The sequence below is a fragment of the Oncorhynchus mykiss genome, chromosome 19 (assembly GCF_013265735.2).
Source record: "Oncorhynchus mykiss isolate Arlee chromosome 19, USDA_OmykA_1.1, whole genome shotgun sequence".
NCBI classification, from domain to species: Eukaryota; Metazoa; Chordata; class Actinopteri; order Salmoniformes; family Salmonidae; genus Oncorhynchus; species Oncorhynchus mykiss.
Genome location: NC_048583.1, coordinates 62,533,754 through 62,558,753, shown reverse-complemented (window position 1 = coordinate 62,558,753; position 25,000 = coordinate 62,533,754). Strand labels below are relative to the sequence as shown.

General features: G+C 45.3%; 1 protein-coding gene across 5 annotated transcripts in view; it reads right to left on the bottom strand.

The window, feature by feature from the left end:
- Positions 1-25,000, bottom strand: part of LOC110504279 (phosphofurin acidic cluster sorting protein 2) — a 102,699-nt gene that overhangs the window by 44,021 nt on the left and 33,678 nt on the right. For all 5 annotated transcript variants that reach the window (XM_036955337.1, XM_036955335.1, XM_036955338.1 and 2 more), the window contains exons 2-4: positions 7,608-7,695; positions 5,394-5,483; positions 2,119-2,244 (exon numbers count right to left, since the gene is read on the bottom strand). In XM_036955337.1, the coding sequence (XP_036811232.1) occupies positions 2,119-2,244; positions 5,394-5,483; positions 7,608-7,695 (304 nt within the window). The remainder of the gene's footprint in view (positions 1-2,118; positions 2,245-5,393; positions 5,484-7,607; positions 7,696-25,000) is intronic.

Genomic DNA, 25,000 nt, shown 5'->3' with positions numbered 1-25,000 from the left:
GGAGAGAATATGAATGTCTCTCTCTCTCTCTCTCTGTCTCTCTCTCTCTGTTTCTCTCTCTGTCTCTCTCTCTCTCTCTCTCTCTCTGTCTCTCTCTCTCTGTCTCTCTCTCTGTCTCTCTGTCTCTCTCACTGTCTCTCTGTCTCTCTCTCTGTCTCTCTCTCTGCCTGTCTCTCTCTCTGTCTCTCTCTCTGTCTCTCTCTCTGTCTCTCTCTCTGTCTCTCTCTCTGTCTCTCTCTCTGTCTCTCTCTCTGTCTCTCTCTCTGTCTCTCTCTGTCTCTCTCTCTCTGTCTCTCTCTCTCTGTCTCTCTCTCTCTCTCTGTCTCTCTCTCTCTCTGTCTCTCTCTCTCTCTGTCTCTCTGTCTCTCTGTCTCTCTCTGTCTCTCTCTCTGTGTCTCTCTCTCTCTCTCTCTGTCTCTCTCTCTCTCTTTCTCATTCTAGACAGAGATGGTCTAGAGTGATTTGAAGTTAGAGCCACACAGAGCCGGAGGCGGCCATTGTAGTGCCTCACACAGCTGTGTGGCTTTGTTCAGGCAGATGGCGTTAAGCTGAGAGTTAGGAGGTAGTTACAGAGGGAAGGCCAGATGCAGACGCAGTCCCCAGAGGATGTCCGGGGATGAGGAGAGGACGGAGAAAGACTTCTGAGGAGAATTCATTCATAAATGCACCCCAGTACACACAACAAACAGCATGGATGCCAAAGAGACACTACTAATACGGCTGTGTTCCTACCTCAGCCATGTCGATGGTTCCTACCTCAGCCATATCGATGGTTCCTACCTCAGCCATATCGATGGTTCCTACCTCAGCCATATCGATGGTTCCTACCTCAGCCATGTCGATGGTTCCTACCTCAGCCATATCGATGGTTCCTACCTCAGCCATGTCGATGGTTCCTACCTCAGCCATATCGATGGTTCCTACCTCAGCCATATCGATGGTTCCTACCTCAGCCATATCGATGGTTCCTACAGCCAGGGTCTTGTCTCATTGTGTTCCTACCTCAGCCAAATCGATGGTTCCTACAGCCAGGGTCTTGTCTCATTGTGTTCCTACCTCAGCCATATCGATGGTTCCTACAGCCAGGGTCTTGTCTCAATGTGTTCCTACCTCAGCCATATCGATGGTTCCTACAGCCAGGGTCTTGTCTCATTGTGTTCCTACCTCAACCATATCGATGGTTCCTACAGCCAGGGTCTTGTCTCATTGTGTTCCTACCTCAACCATATCGATGGTTCCTACAGCCAGGGTCTTGTCTCATTGTGTTCCTACCTCAGCCATATCGATGGTTCCTACCTCAGCCATATCGATGGTTCCTACAGCCAGGGTCTTGTCTCATTGTGTTCCTACCTCAACCATATCGATGGTTCCTACAGCCAGGGTCTTGTCTCATTGTGTTCCTACCTCAGCCATGTTGATGGTTCCTACAGCCAGGGTCTTGTCTCATTGTGTTCCTACCTCAACCATATCGATGGTTCCTACAGCCAGGGTCTTGTCTCATTGTGTTCCTACCTCAACCATATCAATGGTTCCTACCTCAGCCATATCGATGGTTCCTACAGCCAGGGTCTTGTCTCAATGTGTTCCTACCTCAGCCATATCGATGGTTCCTACAGCCAGGGTCTTGTCTCATTGTGTTCCTACCTCAGCCATATCGATGGTTCCTACCTCAGCCATATCGATGGTTCCTACAGCCAGGGTCTTGTCTCATTGTGTTCCTACCTCAACCATATCGATGGTTCCTACAGCCAGGGTCTTGTCTCATTGTGTTCCTACCTCAGCCATATCGATGGTTCCTACCTCAGCCATATCGATGGTTCCTACAGCCAGGGTCTTGTCTCATTGTGTTCCTACCTCAACCATATCAATGGTTCCTACCTCAGCCATATCGATGGTTCCTACAGCCAGGGTCTTGTCTCAATGTGTTCCTACCTCAGCCATATCGATGGTTCCTACAGCCAGGGTCTTGTCTCATTGTGTTCCTACCTCAGCCATATCGATGGTTCCTACAGCCAGGGTCTTGTCTCATTGTGTTCCTACCTCAGCCATATCGATGGTTCCTACCTCAGCCATATCGATGGTTCCTACAGCCAGGGTCTTGTCTCATTGTGTTCCTACCTCAGCCATATCGATGGTTCCTACAGCCAGGGTCTTGTATCCCAGGATAGTCCGGTTCTTGTATCTCTTCCTCCTCTGCAGCAGGATCTGGAGCTTGTTACCCTCTCTCTTCAGGAAGTGAGGGTACTGAGGATGGATGAAAAACAATACAAAATAAAGAGAAGAATTAGCCACGTATTTTTGTTTTTTAACCCTTTTTTCTCTCCCCTTTTTCGTGGTCTCCGATTGGTCGTATTTACTGTCTTGTTTCATCGCTGCAACTCATGTATGGACTCGGGAGAGGCGAAGGTCGAGAGCCGTGCGTCCTCAGAAACACAACCCAACCAAGCCGCACTGCTTCTTGACACAATGCCCGCTTAACCCGGAAAGGCAGCCGCACCAATGTGTCGGAGGAAACACCGTACAGCTGGCGACCTGGTCAGCGTGCACTGCGCCCGGCCCGCCACAGGAGTCGCTAGTGCGCGATGAGACAAGGATATCCCTGCCAGCCAAGCCCTCCCCTAACCCGGACGATGCTGGGCCAATTGTGCGTCTCCCCACGGACCTCCCGGTGGTGGCCGGCTGCAACAGAGCCTGGACTCTAACCCAGAGTCTCTGGTGGCACAGCTAGCGCTGCGATGCAGTGCCTTAGACCACTGCGCCACCCGGGAGGCCCTGCCACGTAGTTTTTTTTTAGTATAGAACAGTGTTGGCATGACAGGGAAGATAGGATGAGGGTAAGTCAGAGGGCAGTGGGCCGGATGCTGACTCTGACATACAGTATCAGTCAAAAGTTTGGAAACACCTACTCAATCATGTTTTTTTTTGTGTTTTTTTTAACTATTTGTACTGTTTTCTACATTGTAGAATAATAGTGAAGACATCAAAACTATGAAATAACACACATGGAATCATGTAGTAACCAAAAAAGTGTTAAACATATTAATTTTATTTTTCATAATTGAGATTCTTCAAAGTAGCCACCCTTTGCCTTGATGACAGCTTTGAAACACTCTTGGCCATTCTCTCAACCAGCGTCATGAGGAATGCTTTTCCAACCGTCTTGAAGGAGTTCCCACATATGCTGAGCACTTGTTGGCTGCTTTTCCTTCACTTTGCGGTCCAACTCATCCCAAACCATCTCAGTTGAGTTGAGGTCGGGGTGATTGTGGAGGCCAGGTCATCTGATGCAGCACTCCATCACTCTTCTTCTTGGTCAAATAGCCCTTACACAGCCTGGAGGTGTGTTGGGTCATTGTCCTGTTGAAAAACAAATGATAGTCCCACTAAGCACAAACCGGATGGAATCGCTGCAGAATGCTGTGGTAGCCATGCTTGTTAAGTGTGCCTTGAATTCTAAATAAATCATAGACAGTGTCACCAAAAAAGCACCCACACACCTCCTCCTCCATGCTTCGCGGTGGGAACCACACATGCAGAGATTATCTGTTCACCTACTCTGTCTCACAAAGACACGGAACCAAACATCTGAAATTTGGACTCATCAGACTAAAGGACAGATGTCCCCTGGTCTAATGTCCATTGTTCGTGTTTCTTGGCCCAAGCAAGTCTATTCCTCTTATTGGTGTCCTTTAGTAGTGGTTTCTCTTGAACAGTTGATGTTGTGTCTTTTACTTGAACTCTGTGAAGCATTTAATTGGGCTGCAATTACTGAGGTGCAGTTAACTCTGATGAATGTATCCTCTGCAGCAGAGGTAACTCTGGGTCTTCCTTTCCTGTGGCGGTCCTCATGAGAGACTGGTAACTCTAATGAACTGATCCTCTGCAGCAGAGGTAACTCCGGGTCTTCCTTTCCTGTGGCGGTCCTCATGAGAGGACAGTTTCATCGACTGGTTTTTACGACTGCACTTGAAGAAACTTTAAAAGTTCTTGAAATTTTCATGATTGACTGACCTTCATGTCTTAAAGTAATGATGGACTGTTGTTTCTCTTTGCTTATTTGAGCTGTTCTTAACATAATATGGACTTGGTCTTTTACCAAATAGGGCTATCTTCTGTTTCCCACCCCTACTGTGTCACAACACAACTGATTGGCTCAAATGCATTAAAAAGGAAAGAAATTCCACAAAATAACTTTTAACAAGGCACACCTGTTAATTGAAATGCATTCCAGGTGACTACCTCATGAAGCTGGTTGAGAGAATACCAAGAGTGTGCAAAGCTGTCATCAAGATCATGGTCATCAAGGTGGCTACTTTGAGGAATCTAAAATATTAAACATTTTTTGATTTGTTTAAGACTTTTTTGGTTTCTACATGATTCCATATGTTTAATTTCATAGCTTTGGTTTATTCACTATTATTCTACAATGTAGAAAATAGTAAAAATAAAGAAAAACCCTTGAATGAGTAGGTGTGTCCAACCTTTTGACTAGTTCTGACTGGTTCTGTCTGTCTGTCTGTCTGTCTCTGTCTGTCTGTCTGTCTGTCTGTCTGTCTGTCTGTCTGTCTGTCTGTCTGTCTGTCTGTCTGTCTGTCTGTATATGCAGAAAAGCCAACAGACATGTTTATCTAGAGTGTTTACCTAGAGTGAGAAGGTGAGAGCCAAGTCAGTCTGTCTATCTAGTGTTTACCTGCAGTGAGAAGGTGAGAGCCAAGTCAGTCTGTCTATCTAGTGTTTACCTGCAGTGAGAAGGTGAGAGCCAGGTCAGTCTGTCTATCTAGTGTTTACCTGCAGTGAGAAGGTGAGAGCCAGGTCAGTCTATCTAGTGTTTATCTGCAGTGAGAAGGTGAGAGCCAGGTCAGTCTGTCTATCTAGTGTTTACCTGCAGTGAGAAGGTGAGAGCTAAGTCAGTCTGTCTATCTAGTGTTTACCTGCAGTGAGAAGGTGAGAGCCAGGTCAGTCTGTCTATCTAGTGTTTACCTGCAGTGAGAAGGTGAGAGCCAGGTCAGTCTGTCTATCTAGTGTTTACCTGCAGTGAGAAGGTGAGAGCCAGGTCAGTCTGTCTATCTAGTGTTTACCTGCAGTGAGAAGGTGAGAGCCAGGTCAGTCTATCTAGTGTTTATCTGCAGTGAGAAGGTGAGAGCCAGGTCAGTCTATCCAGTGTTTATCTGCAGTGAGAAGGTGAGAGCCAGGTCAGTCTATCTAGTGTTTATCTGCAGTGAGAAGGTGAGAGCCAGGTCAGTCTATCTAGTGTTTACCTGCAGTGAGAAGGTGAGAGCCAGGTCAGTCTATCTAGTGTTTATCTGCAGTGAGAAGGTGAGAGCCAGGTCAGTCTATCCAGTGTTTATCTGCAGTGAGAAGGTGAGAGCCAGGTCAGTCTATCTAGTGTTTACCTGCAGTGAGAAGGTGAGAGCCAAGTCAGTCTCCACTGAGCCACTAGGGGGCAGCACTATCTCATGGGACCTCAGGATCCTCTTGGAACCCTAGGGAAAGGAATCACATCAGACCAGCACTCATTTCCATTATCCAGTCCCTCCAGGATTTGACTGTTTTATGCCGTGATAGCGCAGTGAAAGAACTGTTTTTAATAGCTTAATGTTGCATAGGATTACGTTTTATAAGTCATGTTTTAAAAAAAAGAGAAACAAATAAATCTCAACGGTATTATCTCGGCTTGCATTTTAAATTAAGCAATGCTCTACAAAGCTCTAATATTCAACCAGCAGGCACCAGTAGAGGAAGCAGGGGAAAGTGATGCACGGGGAAAAAAACATCAGCCAGGTTGAATAGCATTTGTCTGACAGGATGTGTGTGACATGCAGTGTACATACAGGATATACAGTATAGTGCATTCAGAAAGTATTCAGACCCCCTGGACTCTTTTTCCACATTTTGTTACGTTACAGCCTGAATTCTAAAATGGATTAAATTAAATGATTTCCTCAATCAATCAACACTCAATACCTCATAATGACATCACAATAACACATAATGACATCGTAATACCTCATAATCACAATAACTCATAATGACATCACAATACCTCATAATGACATCACAACACCTCATAATGACATCACAATACCCCATAATGACATCACAATACCTCATAATGACATCACAATACCTCATAATGACAAAGTGACAGGTTTGTAGAAATGTTTGCAAATGTATAAATACATTTTTTTTTAAACACAAATACCTTCTTGACATAAGTATTCAGACCCTTTGCTATGAGACTCAAAATTGAGCTCAGGTGAATCCTGTTTCCATTGATCATCCTTGAGATGTTTCTACAATTTGATTGAAGTCCACCTGTGATGAATTCAGAAAGACACACACCTGTCTATATAAAGGTCCCACAGTTGACAGTGAATGTTAGAGCAAAAACCAAGCCATGAGGTCAAAGGAATTGTCCGTAGAGCTCAGAGACAGGATTGTGTCGAGGCACAGATCTGGGGAAGGGTATCAAAAAATGTCTGCAGCATTGAAGGTACCCAAGAACACAGTGGCCTCCATCATTCTTAAATGGAAGAAGTTTGGAACCCAATGGTCACTCTGACAGAGCTCTAGAGTTCCTCTATGGAGTTGGGAGAACCTTCCAGAAGAACAACCATCTCTGCAGCACTCCACCAATCAGGCCTTTATGGTAGACTGGCCAGACAGAAGCCATTCCTTAGTAAAAAAGTGCATGACAAACCGCTTGGAATTTTCCAAAGTGCACCTTAAGGACTCTCAGACCATGAGAAACAAGATTATCTGGTCTGATGAAACAAAGAATGAACTCTTCGGCCTGAATGCCAAGCGTCACGTCTGGAGGAAACCTGGCACCATCCCTACGGTGAAGCATGGTGGTGGCAGCATCATGCTGTGGGGGGTTGTTTTTCAGCAGCAGGGACTGGGAGACTCGTCAGGATCGAAGGAAAGATGAACGGAGCAAAGTACAGAGAGATCCTTGATGAAAACCTGCTCCCGAATGTTCAGAACCTCAGATTGGGGTGAAGGTTCACACTCCAACGACCCTAAGCACACAGCAAAGACAACGCATGAGTGGCTTCGGGACAAGAGATCAAACATCTCTGGAGAGTCCTGAAAATAGCTGTGCAGCGACGCTCCCTATCCAACCTGACAGAGCTTGAGAGGATCTGCAGAGAAGAATGGGAGAAACTCCACAAATACAGGTGTCCCAAGCTTGTAGCGTCATACCCAAGAAGACTCGAGGCTGTAATCGCTGCCAAAGGTGCTTCAACAAAGTACTGAGTAAACGGTCTGAATACTTATGTAAATTTCATATTTCTGTTTATTTATTTTTTTGAAAACATTTCCAAAAACCTGTTTTTACTTTGTCATTATAGGGTATTGTGTTTAGATTGATGAGGGGGAAAACAATTGAATCAATTTTAGAATAAGGCTATAAAACATAAACAAAATGTGGGAAAAGTCAAGGGGTCTGACTACTTTCTGAATGCACTTGTATGTGTGAGCTCTGTGTGTAAATGCAGCATTTATATTGTGTGTACAGTATGTGTAGATATTGCATCCGGGTGTGTCCCTGTCGTACCTCCAGCCATGTGAGGTGTTTCTGAAGGTGAACGCGATGGTCATACCTGGATTTTGACAGCGATGACCACAGAGATGAGCTCCTTATCCAGCTCCCTCAGGACCACCAACCTCTTCAGAGTCAGACTGCACAACCTGCACACAGACGATAAGAGACACGAATTACAACTGGTCTAACGCACACACAGAGAACCCCCACAAAAGACCGGCAGGCAGACAGACCTTTATAATATACAATGTTTGAGTAAACAGATAATTCACAGTCAAAACACATCCTTTGTAAGCCTCACAGTCAAATCACATCCCTGTTAGCCGCCCATAAACATAGAAACCCAAACCGTCATCAAGTCTATTAGTTTGTAAGTTGTTATTAGTCTGAAAGTCTGTAAGTTGTTATTAGTCTGTAAGTTATTAGTCTGAAAGTTGTTTAGTCTCTAAATTGTTATTAGTCTGTAAATTGTTATTAGTCTGTAAGTTGTTATTAGTCTGAAAGTTGTTATTAGTCTGAAAGTTGTTTAGTCTCTAAATTGTTATTAGTCTGTAAATTGTTATTAGTCTGAAAGTTGTTTAGTCTCTAAATTGTTATTAGTCTGTAAATTGTTATTAGTCTGAAAGTTGTTTAGTCTCTAAATTGTTATTAGTCTGTAAATTGTTATTAGTCTGTAAGTTGTTATTAGTCTGTAAGTTGTTATTAGTCTGAAAGTAATTAGTCTGAAAGTTGTTTAGTCTCTAAATTGTTATTAGTCTGTAAATTGTTATTAGTCTGAAAGTTATTAGTCTGAAAGTTGTTATTAGTCTGTAATTGTTATTAGTCTGTAAGTTGTTATTAGTCTGTAAATTGTTATTAGTCTGTAAATTGTTATTAGTCTGAAAGTTATTAGTCTGTAAGTTGTTATTAGTCTGTAAGTTGTTATTAGTCTGAAAGTAATTAGTCTGAAAGTTGTTTAGTCTCTAAATTGTTATTAGTCTGTAAATTGTTATTAGTCTGTAAGTTGTTATTAGTCTGAAAGTAATTAGTCTGAAAGTTGTTTAGTCTCTAAATTGTTATTAGTCTGTAAGTTGTTATTAGTCTGTAAGTTGTTATTAGTCTGTAAGTTGTTATTAGTCTGAAAGTTATTAGTCTGTAAATTGTTATTAGTCTGTAAATTGTTATTAGTCTGTAAATTGTTATTAGTCTGTAAATTGTTATTAGTCTGTAAATTGTTATTAGTCTGTAAATTGTTATTAGTCTGAAAGTTATTAGTCTGTAAATTGTTATTAGTCTGTAAATTGTTATTAGTCTGTAAATTGTTATTAGTCTGTAAGTTGTTATTAGTCTGTAAATTGTTATTAGTCTGAAAGTTATTAGTCTGTAAATTGTTATTAGTCTGTAAATTGTTATTAGTCTGAAAGTTATTAGTCTGTAAATTGTTATTAGTCTGTAAATTGTTATTAGTCTGTAAGTTATTAGTCTGTAAATTGTTATTAGTCTGTAAATTGTTATTAGTCTGAAAGTTATTAGTCTGTAAATTGTTATTAGTCTGTAAATTGTTATTAGTCTGAAAGTTGTTTAAATAATCAAATAGTATCATGTTGGGTAAACGGGATGATTGACAGTTAAACCCTGTAGACCTGTGTAACCCATCATGCCGTCATCAACTGTGTTTAACCAATAACCCAGAAGACGTGAATCAGAGGATGTCATCCCAACCCACAAGTCTTCTGACAGTGATCATTTCATGGAAAAGGCTAAGTAGTCTAGTTTTATCTCAACTCTCTACTGAACAAGACTCCGACTCGTGAACATTTTTGAATCCGACTTATGCATGAACTCACTGTGATAGGCTAACTCTCCAATTTCCATCCAAAAGCCACAGCTCTTAAATGAAAGAAAAAAACACACACAAAAAAAAAATGAAGAAACTGAGTTGTCTAAAGAAATGATAGAGAAGAGATGCCAGACTGGTCTTTCTGAGAGAGAAAACAAACAACAGAAATTGGCTATAAAGTACACAGACCTTGTTCAAAAAGCTGGACTTGATAGTGTTGCTTGATGCTACCTAAGGGTGTCTGAGGTAAAGGATAAATCCTCTTCCACTTACCTCTACTCTGTCTAGTTCTGGCTAGAGAAGGAGAAGAGGGTAAACTGCCAACATCTCAGACCGGGCAGACTAATACCTTCTTGTCCCCCAAAATGGCACCCTATTCCACAAATAGGTGCCATCTAAATAGTGCACTATATAGTGAATATGATGCCATTTGGGACCCAGGTTAAAAGAGGGTAAAGTGGAAGTGGATGGCAGGCAGTCGTCTTTACTAGAGCTGCAATGTGATAACTGGAGGGGGTTTTAATGAGGCCCTCACTGTGTTTGGGAAGATAAACAATACATTACTATTCCTTCTATGTGAGAACTGTTCCGTTTAGCTTTTTCACTACATCTTCGTTCCAATACGAGAAGTTAGCTGCTTGGGAAACCTGGCTTCCAGGAGTGGAAACATTCCAGTAACCCCCCCCCCCCCCAAAAAAAAAATGACCAGGTTTCAAGAGAAATCCAGTCTGTACGCGTCATCATTCCAATCCTTGCCACTCTTGTCGTGTTACGCAATGAAATGGAGTACAAGCAGCGCACTACAGAGAGTTAGGTGTTAGCCAGGTTTGGAGACATGTAACATGTTAACAGGTTGTAACACTGAGGGCATGGTGCCTGATTGTAGGCTGTAACACTGAGGACATGGTGCCTGGTTGTAGGTTGTAACACTGAGGGCATGGTGCCTGGTTGTAGGTTGTAACACTGAGGACATGGTGCCTGGTTGTAGGTTGTAACACTGAGGACATGGTGCCTGGTTGTAGGTTGTAACACTGAGGACATGGTGCCTGGTTGTAGGTTGTAACACTGAGGGCATAGTGCCTGGTTGTAGGTTGTAACACTGAGGGCATGGTGCCTGGTTGTAGGTTGTAACACTGAGGGCATGGTGCCTGATTGTAGGTTGTAACACTGAGGACATGGTGCCTGTTGTAGGTTGTAACACTGAGGACATGGTGCCTGGTTGTAGGTTGTAACACTGAGGGCATGGTGCCTGGTTGTAGGTTGTAACACTGAGGACATGGTGCCTGGTTGTAGGTTGTAACACTGAGGGCATAGTGCCTGGTTGTAGGTTGTAACACTGAGGGCATAGTGCCTGGTTGTAGGTTGTAACACTGAGGGCATGGTGCCTGGTTGTAGGTTGTAACACTGAGGACATAGTGCCTGGTTGTAAATCAAATCAAATTTATTTTTATAGCCCTTCGTACATCAGCTGATATCTCAAAGTGCTGTACAGAAACCCAGCCAAAAACCCCAAACAGCAAGCAATGCAGGTGTAGAAGCACGGTGGCTAGGAAAAACTCCCTAGAAAGGCCAAAACCTAGGAAGAAACCTAGAGAGGAACCAGGCTATGTGGGGTGGCCAGTCCTCTTCTGTCTGTGCCGGGTGGAGATTATAACAGAACATGGCCAAGATGTTCAAATGTTCATAAATGACCAGCATGGTCGAATAGTAGGATAGTAGAATTGTAGGTTGTAACACTGAGGGCATGGTGCCTGGTTATAGGTTGTAGTCTAAACAACTGCCTGCCATGTAATAATAATAATAATAATAATAATAATAATTTGGGGGTTGTTTATATTTGTCCTGTTACACATAAGTGCGTAATGAAACTGTTTCCTGCATATCCCCGAGACAACCGCAGAGTGTGGGGGTCATGGCCAGGGTAGCCATTGTACAGCGCTCCTGAAGCAATTAGGGTTAAGTGCCTTGCTCAAGGGCACAGTTACATTTTTTTTTTTTACTTTGTCGGCTCCGGTATTTGAACCCGTAACCTTTCGGTTACCGCCCCAAGCGTTTTCCTTCAAGTCAACATCACCAGTTTATAAATATAAATAAGAATGGGCTAGCAGTTTTATGCAACAGACCCCAACATCACCACTCGGTTGTTTCTGGGCTAGTTCAGCGTCTTCTGGAAGTATTCACACCCCTGGACTTCTTTCACATTTTGTTGTGTTACAAAGTGGGATTTAAATGTATCTACACAAAATATGACTGAAAAAATGAAAAAACACTACTATATCTTGACTATTCAACCATGTGCTTTGCTTGTACTTAGCTCCATTCAATTATGTTTTTTATCCTGAAAAACTCCACACAGTCCATAAAGATTACAAGCATACTCATAACATGATGCAGCCACCACTATGCTTGAAAATATAGAGTGGTTCTCAATAATGTGTTGTATTGGATTTGCACCAAACATAACACTTTGTATTCAGGACAATTAATTGGTTTGCCATATTTTTTGCAGTTTGCCTTGTTGTAAACAGGATGCATGTTTCGGAATATTTGTATTCTGGCCAGGCTTCCTTCTTTTCATTCTGTCATTTAGGTTAGTATTGTGAAGTAACTACAATGTTGCTGATCCATCCTCAGTTTCTTCTTATCACAGCCATTAAACTCTGTAACTGTTTTAAAGTCACTATTGGCCTCATGGTGAAAATCCCTGAGCGGTTTCCTTCCTCTCCGGCAACTGAGTTAGGAAGGACGCCTGTATCTTTGTAGTGACTGGGTGTACTGATACACCATCCAAAGTGTAATAAATAACTACACCATGCTCAAAGGGCTATTCGATGTCTGGTTTTAAAAATGTACCCATCTACCAATAGGTGACCTTCTTTGCGAGGCATTGGAAAACCTCCCTGGTCTTTGTGGTGGAATCTGTGTTTGAAATTCACTGCTCGACTGAGTGACCTTACAGATTATTGTATGTGTGGGGTACAGAGATGAGGTAGTAATTCATAAATCATGTTAAACACTATTACTTGTTTACTGTAATATAGCATTGTATCTGGTCAAACACCATTTTTCCCCAAACTTTACTAAGGGTTGGTAACAGGCTGATTGGTCGACTATTTGAGCCAGTAAAGGGGGCTTTACTATTCTTAGGTAGGGGAAGGGCTTTTGCTTCCCTCCAGGCCTGAGGGCACACACTCACTCTCTAGTAGGCTTAAATTGAAGATATGACAAATAGGAGTAGCAATATCGTCCGCAATTATCCTCAGTCATTTTCCATCCAAGTTGTCAGACCCCGGTGGCTTGTCATTGTTGATTGACAACAATAATGTTTTCACCTCTTCACACACTCACTTACAATGCTTGTCTTTCATAATTTGGTCCGATATACTTGGATGTGTAGCGTCAGCCTTTGTTGCTGGCACCGCATGCCTAAATGTGCTAATCTTGCCAATGAAGAAATCATTAAAAGTAGTTGGCAATATCAGTGGGTTTTGTAATGAACGAGCCATCTGATTCAATGAATGATGGAGCCGAGTTTGCCTTTTTTCCCAAAATGTCTTTAATCATTCTTCATGTCATTTATCTTTGCTTCATAGTGTAGTTTCTTCTTATTTTTATTCAGTTTAGTCACATGATTTATCAGTTTGCAGGACGTTTGCCAATGGGTTGTGCTGCCAGACTTATTTGCCATTCCTTTTGCCTCATCCCTCTCAACTATATATATATTTTAATTCCTCATCAATCCAAGGATTTAACAGTTTTTAACAGTAATTTTCTTAATGAGTGCATTGCTTATTAGTAACTGGGATGAGCAATTGCATAAATGTGTCAAGTGCAGCGTCTGGTTGCTCCTCATTACACACAAACAGACCAGCAGCGTCTGGTTGCTCCTCATTACACACCACAGACCAGCAGCGTCTGGTTGCTCCTCATTACACACCACAGACCAGTGGCGTCTGGTTGGTCCTCATTACACACCACAGACCAGCAGCGTCTGGTTGCTCCTCATTACACACCACTGACCAGCAGCGTCTGGTTGCTCCTCATTACACACCACAGACCAGCAGCGTCTGGTTGCTCCTCATTACACACCACTGACCAGCAGCGTCTGGTTGGTCCCCATTACACACCACAGAACAGCAGCGTCTGGTTGCTCCTCATTACACACAAACAGACCAGCAGCGTCTGGTTGCTCCTCATTACACACCACAGACCAGCAGCGTCTGGTTGCTCCTCATTACACACCACAGACCAGCAGCGTCTGGTTGCTCCTCATTACACACCACAGACCAGTGGCGTCTGGTTGGTCCTCATTACACACCACAGACCAGCAGCGTCTGGTTGCTCCTCATTACACACCACTGACCAGCAGCGTCTGGTTGCTCCTCATTACACACCACTGACCAGCAGCGTCTGGTTGCTCCTCATTACACACCACAGACCAGCAGCGTCTGGTTGCTCCTCATTACACACCACTGACCAGCAGCGTCTGGTTGGTCCCCATTACACACCACAGAACAGCAGCGTCTGGTTGCTCCTCATTACACACAAACAGACCAGCAGCGTCTGGTTGCTCCTCATTACACACCACAGACCAGCAGCGTCTGGTTGCTCCTCATTACACACCACAGACCAGCAGCGTCTGGTTGCTCCTCATTACACACCACAGACCAGTGGCGTCTGGTTGGTCCTCATTACACACCACAGACCAGCAGCGTCTGGTTGCTCCTCATTACACACCACTGACCAGCAGCGTCTGGTTGCTCCTCATTACACACCACTGACCAGCAGCGTCTGGTTGCTCCTCATTACACACCACAGACCAGCAGCGTCTGGTTGCTCCTCATTACACACCACTGACCAGCAGCGTCTGGTTGGTCCCCATTACACACCACAGAACAGCAGCGTCTGGTTGCTCCTCATTACACACAAACAGACCAGCAGCGTCTGGTTGCTCCTCATTACACACCACAGACCAGCAGCGTCTGGTTGCTCCCCATTACACACCACAGAACAGCAGCGTCTGGTTGCTCCTCATTACACACCACAGAACAGCAGCGTCTGGTTGGTCCCCATTACACACCACAGACCCAGCAGCGTCTGGTTGCTCCTCATTACACACCACAGACCAGCAGCGTCTGGTTGGTCCCCATTACACACCACAGAACAGCAGCGTCTGGTTGGTCCTCATTACACACAAACAGACCAGCAGCGTCTGGTTGCTCCTCATTACACACCACAGACCAGCAGCGTCTGGTTGGTCCTCATTACACACTAACAGACCAGCAGCGTCTGGTTGCTCCTCATTACACACCACAGACCAGCAGCGTCTGGTTGGTCCTCATTACACACTAACAGAACAGCAGCGTCTGGTTGCTCCTCATTACACACAAACAGACCAGCAGCGTCTGGTTGCTCCTCATTACACACCACAGACCAGCAGCGTCTGGTTGCTCCTCATTACACACCACAGACCAGCAGCGTCTGGTTGGTCCCCATTACACACCACAGACCAGCAGCGTCTGGTTGGTCCTCATTACACACCACAGACCAGCAGCGTCTGGTTGGTCCTCATTACACACTAACAGACCAGCAGCGTCTGGTTGCTCCTCATTACACACCACAGACCAGCAGCGTCTGGTTGGTCCCCATTACACACCACAGACCAGCAGCGTCTGGTTGGTCCTCATTACACACCACAGACCAACAAATATTATTTACATCAACAACATAGGAATCCCTATAAAACGTATTGTATTACCTCTTATACACTATATTAGGCCCCATGACCTCTTATACACTATATTAGGCCCCATGACCTCTGATACACTATATTAGGCCCCATGACCTCTTATACACTATATTAGGCCCCATGACCTCTTATACACTATATTAGGCCCCATGACCTCTTATACACTGTATTAGGCCCCATGACCTCTTATACACTGTATTAGGCCCCATGACCTCTTATACACTATATTAGGCCCCATGACCTCTTATACACTGTATTAGGCCCCATGACCTCTTATACACTATATAAGGCCCCATGACCTCTTATACACTGTATTAGGCCCCATGACCTCTTATACACTATATAAGGCCCCATGACCTCTTATACACTATATTAGGCCCCATGACCTCTTATACACTGTATTAGGCCCCATGACCTCTTATACACTGTATTAGGCCCCATGACCTCTTATACACTATATTAGGCCCCATGACCTCTTATACACTATATAAGGAGTGTGGTGTCAGGAAAATAACCTCACACTCAACGTCAACAAAACTAAGGAGATGATTGTGGACTTCAGGAAACAGCAGAGGGAACACCCCCCTATCCACATCGATGGAACAGTAGTGGAGAGGGTAGCAAGTTTTAAGTTCTTCGGCATACACATCACAGACAAACTGAATTGGTCCACTCACACAGACAGCATTGTGAAGAAGGCGCAGCAGCGCCTCTTCAACCTCAGGAGGCTGAAGAAATTCGGCTTGTCACCAAAAGCACTCACAAACTTCTACAGATGCACAATCGAGAGCATCCTGGCGGGCTGTATCACCGCCTGGTACGGCAACTGCTCCGCCCTCAACCGTAAGGCTCTCCAGAGGGTGGTGAGGTCTGCACAACGCATCACCGGGGGCAAACTACCTGCCCTCCAGGACACCTACACCACCCGATGTCACAGGAAGGCCATAAAGATCATCAAGGACAACAACCACCCGATGTCACAGGAAGGCCATAAAGATCATCAAGGACAACCACCACCCAACCAACCACTGCCTGTTCACCCCGCTATCATCCAGAGGGCGAGGTCAGTACAGGTGCATCAAAGCAGGGACCGAGAGACTGAAAAACAGCTTCTATCTCAAGGCCATCAGACTGTTAAACAGTCATCACTAACATTGAGTGGCTGCTGCCAACATACTGACTCAACTCCAGCCACTTTAAATAATGGAAAATTGATGTAATAAATGTATCACTAGCCACTTTAAACAATGCCACTTCATACCCTACATTACTCATCTCATATGTATATACTGTACTCTATACCATCTACTGCATCTTGCCTATGCCGTTCTGTACCATCACTCATTCATATATCTTTATGTACATATTCTTTCATTCCTTTACACTTGTGTGTATAAGGTAGTTGTTGTGGAATTGTGAGGTTAGATTACTCGTTGGTTATTACTGCATTGTCGGAACTAGAAGCACAAGCATTTCGCTACACTCGCATTAATCAATGCCACTCCGACATTGCTCATCCTAATATTTACATATTTCTTAACTCCATTCTTTTACTTTTAGATGTGTCTATTGTTGTGTATTGTTAGATATTACTGCACTGTTGAAGCTCGGAAACACAAGCATTTCACTACACCCGCAATAACATCTGATAAATATGTGTATGTGACCAATAAAATGTGATTTGATTTATAACACATCCAGAATTTATTAGTTTGACTCGCCAGATAAAAACAATAAAAAGCAATATCATTTATATTGGCAAAAACTACTGCTCCAGAAAAACATTATGAATTGGCTTTTTCTGTGTGTGTGTGTGTGGGGGGGGGGGGGGCTCTGTCAGGGGACAGTAATAGGAGAGATACAGAGAGATGTGGGCTAAGGGGGGGCCTGTCTGTCTGGGGACAGTAACAGGAGAGATACAGAGAGCTGTGGACTAAGGGGAGGCCTGTCTGTCTGGGGACAGTAACAGGAGAGATACAGAGAGCTGTGGACTAAGGGGAGGCCTGTCTGTCTGGGGACAGTAACAGGAGAGATACAGAGAGCTGTGGACTAAGGGGGGGGGGGGGCTGTCTGTCAGGGGACAGTAATAGAACTAGCGCCTGAGTCCCAAATGACACCCTATTCTCTATATAGTGCTCTGGCCAAAAGTAGTGCACTACTTCATCCCAAATGACACCCTATTCTCTATATAGTGCTCTGGCCAAAAGTAGTGCACTACTTCATCCCAAATGGCACCCTATTCTCTATATAGTGCTCTGGCCAAAAGTAGTGCACTACGTAATACAGGAATTAGGTTTCCATCTCAGATGCAGAAATAGCCCAGTACTGGGGAACCCTAGAGACTCGGGAGAGACCACACGGGGAGTCCAGTCACCAAACTATACATGTATCACTAGCCACTTTAAACTATGCCACTTTGTTTACATACCCTACATTACTCATCTCACATGTATATACTGTACTCGATACCATCTACTGCATCTTGCCTATGCCGCTCTGTACCATCACTCATTCATACATCTTTATGTACATATTCTTTATCCCTTTACACTTGTGTGTATAAGGTAGTAGTTTTGGAATTGTTAGGCTAGATTACTCGTTGGTTATTACTGCATTGTCGGAACTAGAAGCACAAGCATTTCGCTACACTCGCATTAACATCTGCTAACCATGTGACCAATAACATCTGCTCATTAACATCTGCTAACCATGTGACCAATAACATCTGCTAACCATGTGACCAAAAAAAATAGATTTTTGAAACTGTCCTTTAACTGGGATTGATGGAGGACAGGACACCATTAAATACATCCACAGTGAAAAAACAGGAAAAAGGTCTAAAAAACACATTACAGGAGGACATTTGATTTAATTTATTTATACCTTTTACTTCACCAAGTCCGTTATGAACAAATTGAAGTCTTGGCTCGAAGCCTTTTGAAATGCCACTGCAAAAAATAAATAAAACAACTATTTTAAAAACAGAAGGAAAAAAAGCTTAGACTTTAGACAACAGCCTAAAGTACCGAGGTAATAAAGTAGTTGGTTGATATAACTTTTTTTTTTTTTTACCCCTTTTTCTCCCCAATTTCGTGGTCTCAAATTGTTAGTAGCTACTATCTTGTCTCATCGCTACAACTCCCGTACGGGCTCGGGAGAGACGAAGGTTGAAAGTCATGCGTCCTCCGACACACAACCCAACCAAGCCGCACTGCTTCTTTAACACAGCGCACATCCAACCCCGGAAGCCAGCCGCACCAATGTGTCGGAGGAAACACCGTGCACCTGGCAACCTTGGTTAGCGCGCACTGCGCCCGGCCAGCCACAGGAGTCGCTGGTGCGCGATGAGACAAGGATTTCCCTACCGGCCAAGCCCTCCCTAACCCGGGCGACGCTAGGCCAATTGTGCGTCGCCCCACGGACCTCCCGGTCGCGGCCGGTTACGACAGAGCCTGGGCGCGAACCCAGAGTCTCTGATGGCACGGCTGGCGCTGCAGTACAGCGCCCTGGCTGATATAACTTTAACCAAGTCAGTTAAACTCTTAACTAAATGTAAGTTAAATGGCACACAGTCTTTTGAAGCTCAACATCATCGTTTTATTTTTATTTTTTATTTTACCTTTATTTAACTTGACAAGTCAGTTAAGAACAAATTCTTATTTACATTGATGGCCTAGGAACAGTGGGTTAACTGCCTGTTCAGGGGCAGAACAACAGACCTTGTCAGCTCAGGGGTTTGAACTTGCAACCTTCCTTACTAGTCCAACGCTCTAACCACTAGGCTACCCTGCCGCCCCTCCACTCTAAACACTAGGCTACCCTGCCGCCCCTCCACTCTAAACACTAGGCTACCCTGCCGCCCCTCCACTCTAAACACTAGGCTACCCTGCCGCCCCGATGTAAAAAATGTATCACCGCCCAGGTTGAATGACAGCCTATTACGGCAACAGAGGAGGCTCAGTAAGCAAATCAGCCGTTGTGAAATAGAAAACCTTGGAGGATGTGTGTGTGTGTGTGTGTGTGTGTGTGTGTGTGTGTAATAGAAAACCTTGGAGGATGTGTGTGTTTTTGGTTTTACTGTCCGTGTTGGGGATCAGAAGTCCAGAAGACCTCACAATGACAGTAAAAATAAGGACAATTCAGACAAGTGGGGACATTTCGCTGGTCCCCCACAAGGAAAAAGGCAATTTTAGGCTAAGGGGTTAGGTTCCAGGTTAGGGGTTAGGTTTAGGAGTTTGGGTTAGGAGTTCGGGTTAGGTTTAGGAGTTCGGGTTAGGAGTTTGGGGTCAAGGGTTAGGAGTTTGGGGTCAAGGGTTAGGAGTTTGGGGTCAAGGGTTAGGTAAAATAGGATTTTGAATGGTTATCAATTGTTTGTGTGTGTGTGTGTGTGTGTTGAGCAGTGTAGTTTAAGACAATGTGAGCCTATCTTGGAGAGTGTGTCTATTGCACCTTGCTGAAGTTATTGAGGCTGTGTTGAGGGGAAGAGACATTGTTTGCGTACCCAATGGGGCCCCATTCCCGATATAGTGTGTTGGGCAGTGTTGGGCTGTGTAGGGCTGTGTAGGGCTGTGTTGGGCTGTGTTGGGCTGTGTTGGGCTGTGTAGGGCTGTGTTGGGCTGTGTAGGGCTGTGTTGGGCTGTGTAGGGCTGTGTTGGGCTGTGTTGGGCTGTGTTGGGCTGTGTTGGGCTGTGTTGGGCTGTGTAGGGCTGTGTTGGGCTGTGTTGGGCTGTGTTGGGCTGTGTTGGGCTGTGTAGGGCTGTGTAGGGCTGTGTAGGGCTGTGTAGGGCTGTGTTGGGCTGTGTAGGGCTGTGTTGGGCTGTGTTGGGCTGTGTAGGGCTGTGTTGAGGGGAAGAGACATTGTTTGCGTACCCAATGGCACCCCATTTCCGATATAGTGTGTTGGGCTGTGTTGGGCTGTGTTGGGCTGTGTAGGGCTGTGTTGGGCTGTGTTGGGCTGTGATGGGCTGTGTAGGGCTGTGTAGGGCTGTGTTGGGCTGTGTAGGGCTGTGTTGAGGGGAAGAGACATTGTTTGCATACCCAATGGCACCCCATTCCCGATATAGTGTGTTGGGCTGTGTAGGGCTGTGTAGGGCTGTGTTGGGCTGTGTAGGGCTGTGTTGGGCTGTGTAGGGCTGTGTAGGGCTGTGTTGGGCTGTGTTGGGCTGTGTTGAGGCGAAGAGACATTGTTTGCGTACCCAATGGCACCCCATTCCCGATATAATGTGTTGGGCTGTGTTGGGCTGTGTAGGGCTGTGTAGGGCTGTGTTGGGCTGTGTTGGGCTGTGTTGGGCTGTGATGGGCTGTGTAGGGCTGTGTTGGGCTGTGTTGAGGGGAAGAGACATTGTTTGCGTACCCAATGGCACCCCATTCCCGATATAGTGTGTTGGGCTGTGTTGGGCTGTGTTGGGCTGTGTAGGGCTGTGTTGGGCTGTGTTGAGGGGAAGAGACATTGTTTGCGTACCCAATGGCACCCCATTCCCGATATAGTGTGTTGGGCTGTGTTGGGCTGTGTTGGGCTGTGTTGGGGAGTGTAGGGCTGTGTAGGGCTGTGTAGGGCTGTGTTGGGCTGTGTAGGGCTGTGTAGGGCTGTGTAGGGCTGTGTAGGGCTGTGTTGGGCTGTGTAGGGCTGTGTTGGGCTGTGTAGGGCTGTGTAGGGCTGTGTAGGGCTGTGTAGGGCTGTGTTGGGCTGTGTTGGGCTGTGATGGGCTGTGTAGGGCTGTGTAGGGCTGTGTTGGGTTGTGTAGGGCTGTGTTGGGCTGTGTTGGGCTGTGTTGGGCTGTGTAGGGCTGTGTTGGGCTGTGTTGGGCTGTGTTGGGCTGTGTAGGGCTGTGTTGGGCTGTGATGGGCTGTGTAGGGCTGTGTAGGGCTGTGTTGGGTTGTGTAGGGCTGTGTTGGGCTGTGTAGGGCTGTGTTGGGCTGTGTTGGGCTGTGTAGGGCTGTGTTGAGGGGAAGAGACATTGTTTGCATACCCAATGGCACCCCATTCCCGATATAGTGTGTTGGGCTGTGTTGGGCTGTGTAGGGCTGTGTAGGGCTGTGTAGGGCTGTGTTGGGCTGTGTAGGGCTGTGTTGGGCTGTGTTGAGGGGAAGAGACATTGTTTGCGTACCCAATGGCACCCCATTCCCGATATAGTGCACTACAGCTTCAGCGATAAAACGCAAAAATAGAGACCCGTTCTAATTGTGCGAAGCGACTTCCTTACTAATCCCAGATGGCCTGTTTATTCCTTACTAATCCCAGATGGCCTGTTTATTCCTTACTAATCCCAGATGGCCTGTTTATTCCCTACTAATCCCAGATGGCCTGTTTATTCCTTACTAATCCCAGATGGCCTGTTTATTCCTTACTAATCCCAGATTGCCTGTTTATTCCTTACTCATCCCAGATGGCCTGTTTATTCCTTACTAATCCCAGATGGCCTGTTTATTCCTTACTAATCCCAGATGGCCTGTTTATTCCCTACTAATCCCAGATGGCCTGTTTATTCCTTACTAATCCCAGATGGCCTGTTTATTCTTTACTAATCCCAGATTGCCTGTTTATTCCTTACTAATCCCAGATGGCCTGTTTATTCCCTACTAATCCCAGATGGCCTGTTTATTCCTTACTAATCCCAGATGGCCTGTTTATTCCCTACTAATCCCAGATGGCCTGTTTATTCCTTACTAATCCCAGATGGCCTGTTTATTCCCTACTAATCCCAGATGGCCTGTTTATTCCTTACTAAACCCAGATGGCCTGTTTATTCCTTACTAATCCCAGATGGCCTGTTTATTCCCTACTAATCCCAGATGGCCTGTTTATTCCCTACTAATCCCAGATGGCCTGTTTATTCCTTACTAATCCCAGATGGCCTGTTTATTCCTTACTAATCCCAGATGGCCTGTTTATTCCTTACTAATCCCAGATGGCCTGTTTATTCCTTACTAATCCCAGATGGCCTGTTTATTCCTTACTAATCCCAGATGGCCTGTTTATTCCCTACTAATCCCAGATGGCCTGTTTATTCCTTACTAATCCCAGATGGCCTGTTTATTCCCTACTAATCCCAGATGGCCTGTTTATTCCTTACTAATCCCAGATGGCCTGTTTATTCCTTACTAATCCCAGATGGCCTGTTTATTCCTTACTAATCCCAGATGGCCTGTTTATTCCCTACTAATCCCAGATGGCCTGTTTATTCCTTACTAATCCCAGATGGCCTGTTTATTCCTTACTAATCCCAGATGGCCTGTTTATTCCCTACTAATCCCAGATGGCCTGTTTATTCATTACTAATCCCAGATGGCCTGTTTATTCCTTACTAATCCCAGATGGCCTGTTTATTCCTTACTAATCCCAGATGGCCTGTTTATTCCTTACTAATCCCAGATGGCCTGTTTATTCCCTACTAATCCCAGATGGCCTGTTTATTCCTTACTAATCCCAGATGGCCTGTTTATTCCTTACTAATCCCAGATGGCCTGTTTATTCCTTACTAATCCCAGATGGCCTGTTTATTCCCTACTAATCCCAGATGGCCTGTTTATTCCTTACTAATCCCAGATGGCCTGTTAGTTCCCTACTAATCCCAGGAATCTTCTGATTGGGATTTCTGGAACACTTGGACATTTTGAGAGTTACCAGAATTTTGCCTAATCAGCTTGTTTCATAACTGGGATAAATGGTGTCGTAGGTTTGTGATTTGTATACAACCGTGTCGGGGACCGATTTTATGACTATGAATCAGTTAGATATCAGAACTAAGCCCAGTGTGTGTGTGTGTGTGTGTGTGTGTGTGTGTGTGTTGTATGCAAATGTCTGTATAACCTGCCAGTACCGGTTTGTATAACCTCCCGTTACAGTACCGGTCTGTATAACCTCCCGTTACAGTACCGGTCTGTATAACCTCCCGTTACAGTACCGGTCTGTATAACCTCCCGTTACAGTACCGGTCTGTATAACCTCCCGTTACAGTACCGGTCTGTATAACCTCCCGATACTGGTCTGTATAACCTCCCGTTACAGTACCGGTCTGTATAACCTCCCGTTACAGTACCGGTCTGTATAACCTCCCGTTACAGTACCGGTCTGTATAACCTCCCGTTACAGTACCGGTCTGTATAACCTCCCGTTACAGTACCGGTCTGTATAACCTCCCGTTACAGTACCGGTCTGTATAACCTCCCGTTACAGTACCGGTCTGTATAACCTCCCGTTACAGTACTGGTCTGTATAACCTCCCGGTACTGGTCTGTATAACCTCCCGGTACTGGTCTGTATAACCTCCCGGTACTGGTCTGTATAACCTCCCGGTACTGGTCTGTATAACCTCCCGTTACAGTACCGGTCTGTATAACCTCCCGTTACAGTACCGGTCTGTATATAACCTCCCGTTACAGTACCGGTCTGTATAACCTCCCGTTACAGTAAGGTTTGTATAACCTCCCGTTACAGTACCGGTCTGTATATAACCTCCCGTTACAGTACCGGTCTGTATAACCTCCCGTTACAGTACCGGTCTGTATAACCTCCCGTTACAGTAAGGTTTGTATAACCTCCCGTTACAGTACTGGTCTGTATAACCTCCCGTTACAGTACCGGTCTGTATAACCTCCCGTTACAGTACCGGTCTGTATATAACCTCCCGTTACAGTACCGGTCTGTATATAACCTCCCGTTACAGTACCGGTCTGTATAACCTCCCGTTACAGTAAGGTTTGTATAACCTCCCGTTACAGTACCGGTTTGTATAACCTCCCGTTACAGTACCGGTCTGTATAACCTCCCGTTACAGTACCGGTCTGTATAACCTCCCGTTACAGTACCGGTCTGTATAACCTCCCGTTACAGTACCGGTCTGTATAACCTCCCGTTACAGTACCGGTCTGTATAACCTCCCGTTACAGTACCGGTCTGTATAACCTCCCGTTACAGTACTGGTCTGTATAACCTCCCGTTACAGTACCGGTCTGTATAACCTCCCGTTACAGTACCGGTCTGTATAACCTCCCGTTACAGTACCGGTCTGTATAACCTCCCGTTACAGTACCGGTCTGTATAACCTCCCGTTACAGTACCGGTCTGTATAACCTCCCGTTACAGTACCGGTCTGTATAACCTCCCGTTACAGTACCGGTCTGTATAACCTCCCGTTACAGTACCGGTCTGTATAACCTCCCGATACTGGTCTGTATAACCTCCCGTTACAGTACCGGTCTGTATAACCTCCCGTTACAGTACCGGTCTGTATAACCTCCCGTTACAGTACCGGTCTGTATAACCTCCCGTTACAGTACCGGTCTGTATAACCTCCCGTTACAGTACCGGTCTGTATAACCTCCCGTTACAGTACCGGTCTGTATAACCTCCCGTTACAGTACCGGTCTGTATAACCTCCCGTTACAGTACTGGTCTGTATAACCTCCCGGTACTGGTCTGTATAACCTCCCGGTACTGGTCTGTATAACCTCCCGGTACTGGTCTGTATAACCTCCCGGTACTGGTCTGTATAACCTCCCGTTACAGTACCGGTCTGTATAACCTCCCGTTACAGTACCGGTCTGTATATAACCTCCCGTTACAGTACCGGTCTGTATAACCTCCCGTTACAGTAAGGTTTGTATAACCTCCCGTTACAGTACCGGTCTGTATATAACCTCCCGTTACAGTACCGGTCTGTATAACCTCCCGTTACAGTACCGGTCTGTATAACCTCCCGTTACAGTAAGGTTTGTATAACCTCCCGTTACAGTACTGGTCTGTATAACCTCCCGTTACAGTACCGGTCTGTATAACCTCCCGTTACAGTACCGGTCTGTATATAACCTCCCGTTACAGTACCGGTCTGTATATAACCTCCCGTTACAGTACCGGTCTGTATAACCTCCCGTTACAGTAAGG